Source organism: Cupressus sempervirens, chromosome 10 (assembly GCF_028749045.1).
Source record: "Cupressus sempervirens isolate cs-2001-9-10 chromosome 10, ASM2874904v1, whole genome shotgun sequence".
In the NCBI taxonomy this organism is placed as follows: Eukaryota; Viridiplantae; Streptophyta; class Pinopsida; order Cupressales; family Cupressaceae; genus Cupressus; species Cupressus sempervirens.
The window spans coordinates 343,667,153-343,683,163 of record NC_143127.1 but is presented as its reverse complement, the minus strand read 5'-3'; the positions used below and the strand labels follow the sequence as shown (position 1 = coordinate 343,683,163).

General features: G+C 33.7%; 1 protein-coding gene across 1 annotated transcript in view; it reads left to right on the top strand.

The window, feature by feature from the left end:
- Window positions 1-16,011, top strand: part of LOC149533992 (MADS-box transcription factor 23-like) — a 227,032-nt gene that overhangs the window by 146,556 nt on the left and 64,465 nt on the right. Inside the window, exons 4-5 of the mRNA XM_089804891.1 lie at window positions 4,376-4,437; window positions 4,532-4,631. Coding sequence (XP_089661017.1) covers window positions 4,376-4,437; window positions 4,532-4,631 — 162 coding nt within the window. The remainder of the gene's footprint in view (window positions 1-4,375; window positions 4,438-4,531; window positions 4,632-16,011) is intronic.

Below are 16,011 nucleotides of genomic sequence, written 5' to 3'. Positions count from 1 at the left end.
ACAAACTGCCTCACACTTTGGTGATTTGCTTGCATACTCATGAACAAATGAGCTTTGATACCACCTGACACAAGGAGGGTAAGAAGTACTAGGGCCAAAGGCACACCCAGCAATGCAAACCACCTTGTAAAGTTAACACAACAGAAGCAAACACACAAAGAGAACAACACTAAGAGAGAGAACAAAACACTTTTATTGATTTTTCAAATTATCAGCATACATGCCCAACTCTAAGGCCTTCCGGGTTATAGCCATTACAAAGAAGAATACATATTTCAAAGAAGAACAGATCTCCAAACTCGAATGCAAACTTCTATCTCCGAGCTACTCCACGCTAAGACTCCACACTCCCAAACTTATTCATGACTCCCAAAATTATCATCTACATCTCCATCCTTGAACAATAATGACTAAGACTCTATCCAAGACCCCTTTAAATACTTGCATGACCACTAGTCGGCCTGTTACAAATTACCAACTAAATAAATCCTTGCATTAAATGCATAAGCAAGCCACAAGTTGGCTCTCAACAAATATTAAATACCCATCACAAAATTAAATGCATGCAAGGTCAGCCCAAACTAGAACTAGAAAAAAGAAAACTTGGCAAAAGAAGGAACAAAAATGCTGACGCTCGACATCAAGAGGTTCACTTGGCACATGAAGGAACACTCGGCAAATATTGGATAACTCGGCACACACTGTAGAGTGAAATGGGATAACGTGCCAACCTGAAGGTTAACACAACGTCAAAAAACTTCAACTCAAAAATGACTTAATAATTACTAGCACTTGGCAATGTCTATATCTCAGTTGCAACCAACAGAATTAGTGGGATAATGCAATAGTCGGGATGCTCCTACATCACAGTGAAATATAGATTCCATTTGCCTAGGATGGATGACATATTAGATAGTTTGATTGGAGCAAAGTATTTTGTAAAAATTGATTTGAAAAGTGGCTATTATTATATCAGAATTAGGGAAGGTGATGAATGAAAAACTCCTTTTAAGACTAATGAGTGTTTGTATGCATGATAGTTTATCCCTTTTGCCCTAACTAATGCACCTAGTAACTTTATGATGTTGATGAATGCAGTTTTGAAGAGATTCTTGAATAAATGTGTAATTGACAATTTGATATTCAATAAGACTAAAGAAGAATATCTTGAGCATGTTAGACAAGTATTGCAGAGGTTGAAAGAAGAGAAATGGTTGATTAACCTGAAGAAATGTCCATTCATGAAGAAAGATATTGTGTATCTTGGTTTTTTCTATTTCGGCTGATGGTTTGAGGATGGATCCTGAAAAGGTGAAAGTTATTCTTGATTTTCCTACACCTAAGAATGTTGAAGAGGTAAGATCATTTCATGGGTTGGCAAGTTTTTATACAAAGTTCATCAGAAATTTGAGTTCTATTTGTAATATTATGACTAAGACTATGAGAGGAGATAAAAAGGATTTCAAATGGATATGTGGAGCACAAAAGAGCTTTGAAACATTAAAACATCTACACTTGCTTTGCCTGATTTCAATAAAGTATTTGAAGTTGAATGTGATGTTAGTGGAAGTGCTATTGGAGCTATTTTGAGTAAAAAAGGAAAACCTGTTGCTTTATTTAGTGGGAAATTGAATGATGCTGAGAGAAAATATTCAGTTTATGATCAAGAATTCTATGCTATTGTTCAAGCTTTGAAAAAATTGAGACATTATTTGATGTCTGAAGATTTTGTGTTGTATATTGACCATAAAACTTTATAGTATTTGGGAAGTCGAAATTAGTTGAATCAGAGACATAGAAAGTGAGTTGAGTTTTTGCAGAACTTTTCCTTTTCATTGAAACATAAGAGTAGAATATTAAATAAGGATGCTGATGCTTTGAGCTAGAAAAAAGAATTTGCTAACAGAAATAAGAGTTGAGGTACTTGGATTTACCGATTTGAAGTATTTGTATGAAACTGATCCTGATTTTGCAGAACCTTGGAAAGCTTGCAAAGATTAGATGGTAAGGGATAAGTAGACTGATTATTTCATTCAAGAGGATATGTTGTTTAAAGGAATTCAGTTGTGCATACCTAGAGTATCTAGGAGATAGAGCATCATGAAGGAGAAGTATAGTGGTGGATTTGTTGTACATTTTGGGATTGATATGATAGTAAAATTGATTTCACATAGATACTTTTGGCCGTAGATTTACAAGCATGTGTAGAAGATAGTTAGAAGCTATAGAATTTGTCAAATAGAAAAAGGAACTAGTCAGAATGTGGGATTGTATTCACCATTGCCTATACCTGATAAGCCTTTGGAAGATATCAGTATGGATTTTGTTGCTGGTTTTCTTGGAACTTAGAGAGGTAATGATTCTATTTTAGCAGTTGAGAGATTGTCAAAGATGGCTCATTCCGTACCTTGTAAGAAAACATTTGATGAAGTACATGTGGGTGAATTAAATTCTTTAAGGAAGTTGTAAGATTGCATGGGTTTGGCTAAGGCTTTTATTTTAGATAGAGATACTAAGTTTACTAGTTATTTCTAGAGGATACTTTAGAAGAAGGTGAATACAAAGTTAAATTTTGTCCTACATTTAATCTACAAACAAATGGACAAAGTGAAATTGTGAAGAAAAGTTTGGGTAACTTACTAAGATGTTTTGTTGGAGATAAGCCTACTAATTGGGGTTTGATTTTGACACAAAAAGAATTTGAATATAATAATTCTGTGAACAGAAGCACTAAGAAGACACCATTTGAAATTATTACTGGAATGAATCCTAAGGGAAGTACCAACTTGAGGGTTCCAAACTTTGAGACAAAGAGAAGTGTTGAACCTGAGGAATTTGTAGATTTCATGAACACAACATGCGGAAGTTAAAACGAACTTGGAAGACAGTAATCTAGAATACAAATAAAGAGATAATAAAAGGACGAGACGTAAATCTTTAAAAGTTGGTGATGAGGTTATGTTTCACTTGAAGAAGAATAGATTTCTAGTTGGTACCTACAGTAAGCTAAAGATGAAGAATTTTGGTCCTTGTGGGATTTTGAGAATGTTTGACAGTGGAAATTCTTTTGAAGTTGAATTACTAGAAGAAATGGATATTTCACCTATATTCAACATTGCAGATATCTTCAAGTATTTAGAATCAGATGATGAGCTTAAAAATAACTTGGATTATCCTAAGAATAAAACATATAGCATAGAAGATCTCGAATAGTTGAATAAGTAAAAGCACTAGAGGAAAGGACTACATGGATTACATAGTTCAATGGAAAGACAAACCAGTTGAAGACAATTTGTGGATTACACAAGATGAGTTGGATCTTTATGATTTAGATCAGAATACAACTCATGTTTGATGTGAAAATTAGTTCTTTATTGACCCCATGTGTGTGATGCAGGAGCATCTTAGGTCTTTGAGTAATCTTGCATCAACAAAAAAGTACTTGTTTTCTATACAAATTTATTGCTCACAAAGTAGTCATTTCTTTTATATCTATGTTGTGTGCATTTTTCATCATGTTGAGGATCTATCATTGATTATGGTCCTAGGAACACATGTTCTAATGTTCCTTTTTCATGAGTTTTGTGACGTTCTTTGCAGTCCCTATTTTCATATTGTTTCATCTAGTGTAGCATGTTGTTCTGGTTGGTTTTGTTTCCTATGATTACAAGAAATCTTGCACAGTTGGGAGCCGACTCCTAAAAAACATATGTAATTACCTTTAAGTATGCATGACCTCATATTATTCCTTACATTTAAATTTTCTCTTTCAAGATTGGACTTGAAATGTAGTTAAATGCTTGACTAGTTGACTTGTGGCTTAGCTAGCTATAAAAGAAGCTTGGATTGATGTAGGAAGGTACCATTCCTAGAGGATGGAATCTAAAGATATGAGTTTGGACTCCAGAATTATAATTCTAGGTTTTGTATAAGGTCGCAACCCTGAAGGCTTCATAGTCAAGCATGTTGTAGTTTCTTTATATGTGAAATTAAGTAATGATACCTATGAATATGTTGCATCTGGCCTTGTGTTCTCTGTGATTTTATTAATTTTTTGTATAAGCTTCCATGTGTAAGTTTGAGCACTGAGGCAGTGATAGGTTAAGGTGACTTTATTCCACATGTTCTTGAGTTTTCCCTTGCTCCCTGAGTAAAAATTTTTATAGTTAAAATTAATAATTTTATCAAACTTGATTTTAATTTTCTTATATTTTTATTATGTTATCATTACATTTTAATTCCTTATTAAAATTTATATCTAAATTATTATATTTTTATTAATTAAACTTTTATTTTTAAATTAATTTTGAATATTTTATATCAATTTAAATAATTGGCATTAGATATTGTACTAATATTTGAAAAATATTTTTAGAATGAGAATCAAGATTTGAGAAGAATAAGGCAAGAAATGGAAAGCATCAACTATAGTTTGAGGTAAACCATACTTATGTATGTTATTTAAAAATTGGTAATATATTGTTAAATATGATCAAATACATTTTTCTTTGACCTTTTTTTGTTCTTGTAGACATATGGATGGAGAGGACCTTCAAGGAATGAGGATAGAAGAGTTACAAGCACTTGAAAAAATGTTAGAAGTTGGTCTCCTCCGAATTCAAAGAAAAAAGGTATAATAATCTTACATATTATCATTATACACTAGTAAGATATTGTGAATAGTTAAATATAATTAGAATATGAGTAATGTAATTTAAATAGTAGATGCATTACTATGTATGTGACACATTTCTAGCTATGCAACTAAAGATCTCATGATATATGCTTATGGAAACTTCATCTCTACAGCTATGCCACATTGTCAAAAATTAAGATAACCAACCTTTATCTATGACATCATACCTCAATTAAATACTTATGCAAGACTTGTACACCAAAATGAAGTATTTGTACAACCTCTACATCATCCCATGAGGTGCACGACTCTATATCTTCAATAACATCCATAAGGCACTGATTTGAACATTTCTTATTATAGGTAAAACAACATAAAAAATATTTATTTTGTATGATAAATATGTAAGATGTATTAATATACATGAAAACTATATTATGAACACATTGAAACCATCTAATAAACATGTTGATATCAATGAGAACACACCCAACTTGCCAAAACTCCCACTCTTTGAAATTGATCGGAACATGTGATGGAAAAAAATAAGTAATGCAATCAAAGATCATCAAGACTACGAATACTATCCAAGTTACATCATTATTTATTCTAAGTCTCTCTAACTAAATTAAAAGACTTCTCCTTGGGGAATGTACTCTACAATATAATTACACAGTCTTCTTGCTATAAATTTCTCCCTTTGGGATGTACACATCCGTTCTTTGTTGAAACTCTTCCTTATGCATGAGTATATACAGTTGTTCTTCCTTCTCTAAATTCTCACCAATTGTTCTTCCTTCTCTACAGTCTTATAATCTCTAATCCATCTTGTTTCTAGTTTGTCATTAGCTCAAACATATCTTTGTCTCTTATCTACATCTTCTCTTCTCGGTTGATGAATTCTCCCTTCATGAGTGGTATCTATCTCTTTTATTGGGTGGCTTTCTTTTTCACATCTATCTCATTTCTCTTGACAATTCATTGTCTCTCCCTATTAATTTAATAACTTAAAGTTGTCTCTATCCCCTTTGACATTAGTGAAAAATATGTATGATCTTCTTGTGTTCAAATTACCTGCTTACATCAATATCAAATTTCTTTTCCTTATCTTTTGTTTGTCTTCCTCACTTGTATCAAATTTGTATACTTCTTTTTTCTTCTTACTAACTACGTTATTAATCTTTTCTTACTCTCTTTCTTATGTCTCTAAGTTAAATAATGCATTCACACTTTCAATTCCTTAATTCCCTGATCAATAGATATAACCTGATTTCTGTAACTTCTTATAGGTCTTCTTCAAGAACATTCCTTTAACCATGTGTTGGCTAAACATTTTGTAAGTCACTAAGACTAAATCTTACAAAATTTGTGACTTTAGGCAATGGCATAGTGAGATAAATGTCTTCTCTTAGAAATATAAAAGTCTCTCTTCTTACGGTACATAGCTTTAATAAGATTTTAACTGAAATTATATGAAGTGTTGGTTCTCTCAATCCATAATTTTTTTTCAAGAATTATTCAGAAGTAACTACAACTTTTAATCCTGAAAAATGTCTTATTTCAAAGATAATATTGGTGGGTTGGTGGTCTATGTAAGAGAGACTTCTAAGATAGAAGTTAACTATAATATTTTGGTGGATTAATAATAGAAACCCAAAGCCTCTTGTGATTAGCTCCAATTTCTGATTTGACTGAAACACTTTGCAACGCACAGTCTATACTGATGTTTTGAAGGAAAAAAATAGCTCAAACTAAAGCTCAAATTTCTTAAAGCTTTAGTAATTTGCAATTTTGATAAACTATAGTAATTCTTTTTCTTGAACCTCACAGTCTTCAAGAATCTAAATTGAAAGCTCAACTAATTCTCATTAGAGAAACTATAACTTGAAACATACAAAGACCAACTGATACGACATAAGAAAATGCCAATTTATCCCTAGATCACAATGCAATGTTTGAGTAATCTTATTTCCTTTATTGAATTATGAAAGTTTGTGTAATCAACCAAAAATTGTCATCTAGACTATGAGCCCCCTTTCTAGCATTTTTGCTTAATTTATCCATTTTTTATTCTTGATAATTCTCAAAAATCTATTGATTTGATTATAACCTATGGTTTGACCACTTTATCCTAAGTTTCCTATTTAATTAAAAGAACTTGCTCCTTTTTAACTAAATAAAATCCTAAATTAGATCACTTATCCTAAGTGTGCACACAAAGTATTATTCTTATTTTTAAAATGAGAGGAAAACTCATTTTTATCTACACATGAATGCACAATTTTATATGTGAGATGAATATTCTACTTTCAAAATAAATTTAGTTCTCCTCCACACATTTTTTCCCTCTTAAATCTAGTCAATGATCTTGATTAGGTGAGATGCTTGTGCACATGGATCACTCAAGATACATTCTCCACCCTTGCTTAGACTTCTCTTGCCTCTTAGTCTCAACCATCTACTTTTTCTTAAAGGAGGGCTCTCTCTCCATTCTCTCATCTGGGTCTTTGTGCTAAGGTTATGTTGCAATTTTCTGGAGCATTCATTTGGCATTGATCTTGCATCTTCATTCTCTTACGTGTATTATAGCTTCATGGAATACTAGCTTAGATTTCTTTTATTCTCATATCTTAGCTCACATATCCTAAGTAGGAAGCCTTCTAAGTTTACATTTTATTTAGATTGTATATTCCATTTCATGTTACTATAGCTTGCATTGTTATTCTTGGATGCTAGCACTCTTTCTCTCAGCTTTGAATCTCTCGTTCTACGGTGCACCTTGCAAGAGTTGCATAGCTTGGTTCATTTAAGATACATCATAATTTTATTTATACCTTTGTACGTCATAGATAGAAAGTTGTAAGCCACCTTTTGAGATGCTCTCTTTCATGGGTATTTTTGAAAATAAAGGTTTGTATAAGTGTGCTTACTTTTTGGTACACATTTTTGGCATGCACCATGGGGCTCGACAACCTTGTCTAGCTCTTTATATTGCATTTTTGTCACATTTTTAGCTTGTTGTTTTGGGTTTTTATTTTTACAAAAACAATATCATGCGATACTTTATCAGTATCATGTGATACTTTATACAATAGCGATATGATACATTGCTAGATTTTTTATCATACTGGTTTGTGTACTTTTTTGCACTCCTATTCTACAAATTATCACATTGTTTGATATAGAGCATTGCACCAGAAAAAACTATCATTTGGGTATATAGGGAAGTATCACACAATACTATTGCAGATAGATGTATTGCTCAGTGTGTTTCACTTAGTTAATTTGGTTTGTGGTTTGCATTTTGTCCTTAAACTTTGCGTTTTGGATTTATGGTTTTCTAACAGTTCCTAACAAGTGATTTTGTAGGGTATTTTTCAGATTTTGTTAATCCTTTTTTGTCCTAACCCTTTTTGTTTTGTAGGTGCTCTTGCTTGCTCATTTTCTAGGGAAACATTGCTAAATAAAAAAAGGGGGCTACTAACATTTGTTGTAGGGCTACCCAAGAAAACAAATTAGTATTTTATGTGTTTTCTATTTCATTTCATGTCCAACATATACTAGTTTTTTTCTTCCTTAGGAACATAAAACTCACTATTATGGGTTCATTATTCTTAGGAGAGTATACTCTTCACCTTTTGGGTGAATGAAAAATCTTGACCCTTCATTGAATGTAGGTGGGATACTCCACTCTTTAGTGGTTTTAATTAGTTTTCTTGACATGTCTTGGGGAAACTTTAGGGAGTAGGAGAGTATGCTCTTCACCTTTCAAGTGAATGAAAAATCTTGACATCCTCGTTGCGGAATCATTTTGTTAATCTCCTAGTGAGATTTATACCTTTAGAGGGTCTGCCATTGGTCAAAAGATACCAATAGGAATGACTTAAAGTTGGAACAAGAAAAACCTAGCTAACCCGACCCACTATAATCGCAAACCCTTTGATGAGGGCTATGTTGAATATTGGCTAATAGTGATATGTAATTTTTTTAATTTATGGAAACACATGATGTACATGTTCACAAGAAACCCCAAAAATAAAGATACTTAGTGTTTGGTAATCAGAAAATTGTCTAGGTATATAATTTGGTTTACAGTAGTGTATTGTTTTGTTTATAACTTGTTTCTAACATCATATTATGATTATAAAAGTTACATAAAGATAATATATATGGTGATGACGTGTATAATGTTGGAAGTTAGTACAAACTATATGAAACAAAGATAATCATGTTTGAAGTGTAACAGGACAATGAAATTGAAGGAAATAATTGTTTTGTTTACAAGATAATTACTTGTCCAACTAGGGGCAACATCCTAGGTGTTTACTCTAAGTTGGAAAAGTGGATTGTGATCTTAGCCGACCTAGAAGCAATTTTTGTAAAGGCATGATATTTATGCAAAGGACATTTTGCGGTAAGATTGTGTGGAGTGAGCTATTGTAATTGCAAGTGCTATCTTATAATTGTGATTATATGCGAACTTTTGTGAAAGCGATATATGTGAAGTTTTATATGAGCTATTTGGTGATCCAAGATCAAGCTAAAGATTAGAGATCAGTCAAGGAAGAAGTTACAGTACTTATGTTTCATTTGATTACTTGTTTGGGCAATGAGCTCTTCTTGTAATTGAAAGTGCATGTTTGGGTAGTGGGCTCATCTTAAATTCACTATACTACAACTCCTAATAGGGTTGGAATCTCCTAACAAGGATTTAAAGTCTCCTAACAAGGATTTCTTATACTAAATTTTCTAATTAACTCCTAACAAGATCCATCCTCTAATAAGAAACTTATATATTAGTATATTATCTAGTGGGTATCATTCCCACCGGGGTTTTCCCTTGGCCAGGGTTTTCCTAGTTAACAAAATATAGTGTTATGAGTTATCTGTGTGCATTGTTACTGTTACTATTCAGCATTACTTTATTGCTTTGTTATGCATGGTTTAAACTAAGAAATAATATCCAATTGGCGACTAAAGTTTGTAAATTATTGATTCACCCCACCCCCTCAGTAATCCCTATTTCTAACAGGCCAAAGCCTTGGGGGGCGTAACATTTGACTTCACTTTGTGAAAGCACTTTTGGGATTGGGAGCATGAGGAAATCAATAGGTGGGTATGTTTAAGGTACCCTTGTAGCCGTGAGGTCTGTTATTAAGTCTTGCATCAGGAACAAGGGGGTGTTACAAATGAGACCCTTACTAGACACTTTGGGATTTAGAGGCCATGCCTTTTAGCTACTCAACATCTTGTTGCAAGGATCAATCATAGTGGACTACCTGGATCATCTCAAGATTTACACTCATCATATGTGTCCTTTTGGTTATGTTAATATCACTTCGATGACAAAACCAATAACTATTATGGACAACCATTTTGTGTGAGGCGAGAGGGCGTCAATTTGTGGGCCAAGGCATTGAGTAATGAATCATGTTCTTTAGGTAGATATTGTTTGATGTATCTTTGATTTGTGATAGACCCATGGAAATCTATTGAACATACAATGATGGTAGTTTTAATAGGATTTTTGCTTTAAAAACTCCAAAGTGTTTGTACTGGCAAGGTTTCTTTGTCCTTTGTCCAATTTCTTGAAGATGTGTGTTTGTGCCACAAATTGATTTCAAATCATTACATTGCTGTTATAAACTAGAAAAACACTTTGTTATAACTATCATGATACTCAAACTAGTAGAAATTTGAAATTAAACATAACTTTGGTAGGTGCAAAGTCACAAAAATAGAGTCTTCTAAACTTGTACCACACTGCTTATTTGAGAAGTATCACATGATACATCTGGACTGCAAAAAGTATCACATTGTCTTATTAGGTCTATCACATTGTTACTCTGGATTATGTCACACACCCTATTGAAAAATGTCGTATCACTGAAAACTGTCGTACAAAATTATTTGCTAAACTTTTATCGCCTTGCCTTCTGAACTCTGTCAACTGAGTCTATTGCTTGCAAAATGTAATCTTTGATTACCTTCTAGCTAAATAGGGGTATCCACACTTGGTCCTATTCTATTCCTCACTTAAAACTTACATGTTTGGCTATGTTCTACGCTAAAAATATTAGTTTGGCTTCTAGGATGCAAACACGATTTCATAGATTGTTCCCTTGTCAAAACTATTTATTCTATCTCTTTGGCTATTTGCTATTAGGCTTGTTTCCTAATTCCTGGAATGAGTCGCCAGTGTTGTAAGTTTCTAGGACACATTTGACAAGCTATTACCATTTCTAAATTTCTTGACAAGTGAACATCTTGAGTTTATAAGTTTTAACTCCAAATGTTTTGTGTCATCTTATTAAGCTAAAAACTTGCTATTACATGCCAGTTACAACTAGGCTACAATAGTCAAGGAGGTCATGCTTACTTTTTTCTTTGAACAATTAGCTTCTCCAACTAGGCGTACATGTAAGAAAAACTTTGAGGGTGAACCAATTTTTATAAGGCTGAGGAAGACAAGTCTATCACTTGGTATGACCCTATTAGTCATTTTAGTAGTTCTTTTGATATCTCACTTGATACTCATAGAGCTGAAAATAGTGTATTTTTCACCATGAATGAAGAGGAGAGACTCTTTTGCCTAGATGAGTTCTTTCATATTAGGAGGGAAGACATTGAAAGAGGGAAAAAGGATGATCAAGATGAAAAATCTAGACTAGAGCAAGAGAAACATTAACAAGGTAGGTGCATAGCCTCTAGGATAGCTACTTATGCTCATGAAGAAAATGAGAATCATAACAATACTTACACATATGCCTTTGAGAATCAAAATGCTAATGCTGCTCTTTCAAAATCACTAGAATCCTTGGACCTAATTCCTTCTAGCCAAGGTGCCGGGATAGAATTGAATTGTCCCTATCTTATAATGGACGGGATCTAAAAAAAATTCAAATATAATGTTCCTTCACTTTCCCCTTTGTACATAATGTATATATTCTATGTCACGTCTCATTTTTAGCTTTCGTTCTTTTTTTGCCCTTGTGTTTTCCTTTCAGTCTCATTTTTGACATGTACCTTTAGTAACAGCTTAGCAAATAATGCACACTTTGGAAACAATGGCAACAATACTCCTCCAAGAACCCCAAGGTCGCATGTTGAGGAATATGTATCACCACCTAGATGCTCACAACCTTCACATCATGAAAGTGAAGTGGACAATGAAGTTACTAGCAAAGACCTCAATAGTTTCAAATAATAGGAACATCTAAAAGACTCATGCTTAAGGCATTAGAACAAAATGAAGACACAATATTTTGTGTACATGACAAATAGAGGTTGGAGAATACCCCATGACTTTGATGTCCAAAGAATTATCCAAAAGAGAGAACCAATCAAAAGTAAACTCACAAAAAAAAAAGTTAAAGAGTTACAAAATCAACTTGCATGCATGCAAATGGAGAAAGAAAAACGTAAGACCTCATTTGTTGAAAACATATGTGCTCTCCCTTTTGAAAAAATTCTTTAGATGATGTCATTCCCAAGAGATATAGAAGTTTCCAAATATGATAAATATGATGGAAATGGTGACCCACACAAACATGTTAGATAATTTTATGCTCTTAGCATGGATTTTATGCATGAAGACACATATCTCATGAGGCTCTTTCCTAGAAGCTTGAATAGACAAGTCATAGAGTGGTTCACTAAATTTACCCCTCCTCTTAAGACATTTGATGACCTTGTGCAAAGGTTTATCCAAAAGTATTCATACAACATACAACCGCTTGTTTCCATGATAGACTTATGCAACATCAAGAAAATACAAGGGGAACGTTTTGTTACATACTTGCAAAGGTAGAGAAGATTACATTCTAGGCAGCCTTAGAAAATCCTAGAGAATGAGAAGATTGATATATTCATGAACACTCTTGTACTTGAGAAAACTATGATCTTAGAAAATAAGTGTTCACCATATGGGTATGTGTAGGATCATGGTCAACAAAACTATGGCTTTAAGTGGCAGTGAAAAATCAACAAATCAGGGTTATGTTAACTTGACACATAATTTTAAAGTAGTTATGGGCTTTATATAAAAAATTTGTAAGAAAATAATATGAAAGAAATTGCATGTAGTTTCTAAACTACTAGGCCTTATCTGGAGAAAAAAAAATTATTTGTCAAAATTTTGGATTTTAATGCAGTACTACAAATATTTCAAGGTGAAAATAAAAAGTAAGTGTATGTCTAACCACCTTAATCAAAATCAAATGATAATATTTTTTACTACAATTATAGATATAAAAAGTAGATTCATGCCGAGATGTGACACATATTTTTGGCCATTTTTATTCCAAATAAATAGTTAAATATAAATTTTCTACTATAACTTTTCCAGAATAAAACAACTCTTGTGTCTGACCACCTTAACTAATTGAAAACTTTACAAAGCTATTTTTTCTTCTCTTTTTCTTATACTAGGCGAAGCATAGAATGTGACCCAACTTTTGGATTTCAAAAATGTTATAACATTTGAAAGTTATAGCTATTTTTAAATCAATATGTCAATCAACAGTTTACAGACATCTTCATTAAAGATTAACTAATAAATATTTATCAAACTCGGAATTTGACAGCAATTATATCAATGGAATCTTGAATGTTATCAAAGAACCCTTTTTGTTTCATTGAATTTTGATGAAAATAATATTGTCGGATAGCTACTTGAAGTTTGAATGTTAATGAAACTTGTCTAAAACATGTTTTTTGAGCTGACCAAAGAGATTTGGTAAAAATCGAGTCTAATCATGTACCCAAAATTTGGCCGCCAAAAAAGAATTTTCAAAAAATTGATTAGTGTACACAATCAATAATCATTATTATTATTGACTTTTATTATTATTATATAATCTAGTAATATATTATTATTATTATATTAGAATATATAGTCATATATTATTGTTAATATATAATATAGTAATGTATTATTATTATTAAATATAATATAGTCGGATGCATCGAAAGGTGTCATAAGCTATCCTATCACCCCTTTCGACCCATTCGATCAAATCAAATAGGTCCCGAGGGGTCCTAGACATATATTGTTATGAAATGCATTGAAAGAGGTCATAGGTTATCCTATGACCCCTTTCGACCCATTCGATCAAACTAAATAGGACCCCTAGGGACATATCTTCTCATGAAATGCGTTAAAAGGGGTCAACATGTGACCCCTTTCAACCCATTTGATCAAACCAAATAAGTCCCTAGGGGTCTTAGGACCCCAAAGGACATATGTTGTCATGAAATGCGTCGATAACCTATGACCCTTTTCGACCCATTCGATCAGATCAAATAGCTCTCTAGGGGTTCTAGGACCCCAAGGGACATATGTTGTCATGAAATGAGTCGAAAGGGGTCATAGGTTATCCTATGAGCCCTTTCAACCAATTTGATAAAACCAAATAGGTCCCTAGGGGTCCTAGGACCCCAAGGGACATATGTTGTCATGAAATGTGTCGAAAGGAGTCATAGGTTATCCTATGACCCCTTTTGACCCATTCGAGCAAACCAAATAGGTACTTAAGGGCCCTAGGACTCCAAGGGACATATGTTTCCATGTAATGTGTCAAAAGGGGACCCCTTTCAACCCATTTGATCAAACCAAATAGGTCCCTAAGGGTACTAGGACCCTTACGGACATATGTTGTCATGAAATGCATCGAAAGTTATGACCCCTTTCAACCCATTTCATCAAACCAAATAGGTCCCTAGGGGTCCTAGTACCCCAAGGGACATATGTTGTCGTGAAATACATTGAAATGGGTCATAGGTTATCCTATGACCCCTTTCAATTCATTTAATCAAACCAAATAGGTCCCTAGGGGTTCTAAGACCCCAAGGGACATGTCATTAAATGCATCAAAAGGGGTTACCCCTTTCGACCCATTTGATCAAACCAAATACTAGGGACATATGTCATGAAATGCATCAAAAGGGGTCATAGGTTATCCTATGACACCTTGTTATGAAACACATCAAAATGAGATATAGGTTATCCTTTAACCCATTTCAACTCATTTGATCAAACCAAATAGGTCCCTAGGGGTCATAGGACCCCAAGAGACATTTTTTGTTATGAAAAACATCAAAAGGGGTCATAGGTTATCCTATGACCCCTTTGGAACCATTCGATCAAACCAAATAGGTCCTTAAGGGTTCTACGACCCCAGAGAAATGTTGTCATGAAATGTGTCAAAATGGGTTAAAGGTTATCCTATGACCCCTTTCGACCCATTCGATCAAACCAAATAGGTCCCTAGGGGTCCTAGGACCCCAAGGAACATGTTGTCATGAAATGGGTCAAAAGGGGTCATAAGTTATCTCATGATCCCTTTGACCCATTCGGTCAAACCAAATACTTGGGATATATGTCATGAAATACGTCAAAAGGGGTCATAGGTTATCCTATGGCATCTTTTGACCTATGGCACCTTTTGACCCAATCGATCAAACCAAATAGGTCTCTAAGGGTCCTAGGACCCCCTGGGACATATGTTGTCATGGAATGCGTTGAAAGGGGTCATAAAATCAAACCAAATGGGTCCATAGGGGGACATATGTTGTCATGAAATGTGTTGAAAGGGATCATAGGTTATCCTATGATGCCTTTCGACCCATTTGATCAAACCAAATAGGTCCCTAGAGGTCCTAGATGTTATCATGAAATGCATCGAAAGGGGTCATAAGTTATCCTATGACCCCTTTCAACCCATTCGATCAAACCAAATAGACCCCTAGGGACATATGTTGTCTTGAAATGCATTGAAAGGGGTTTTAGGTTATCCTACAACCTCGTTCGACTCATTTGATCAAACCAAATATGATCAAGGATGCTCCCCTTAATACCATAAACCATAACAGAAAGCAAAGAAATAACAACAAATGCGACAAAAAAAATGGACTTCTTATTTACACCACAATTTAGAATTATAGAATTCACAAGTACAATATGCTAACCCACATGGGCACCTCCATTATAGTAATCTGCAAGACAAGTTGCGAACTATCACCTAGAGTTTTTCTAGACAATGTTCGGTTCTTTCTTAAATAGGCAATTTTATTCTACCTAGGAAGGTTCTAGACAATAAAAATTAATACCTAGGGCCGATAGACCCTAACAATACATACAGAGTCAACCAAATACATCTTTGACAATTATTTTAGATATTTCGGGTAGTCCAAATTCGAAAGGCCATAACTCCCAAAGCATTGCTCTGATTGGCTATTATAACCACTTTTTGGAAACGCAAGCTCCTGATCTACAAGCAAGCAACAACACAAGCACCCTTCTGTCAAGTTTTTGGACCTCATCCGGGCACTCTAAGGCCTCCAACAATGGGCCTGAAGGTTTTTCTACAAATTTT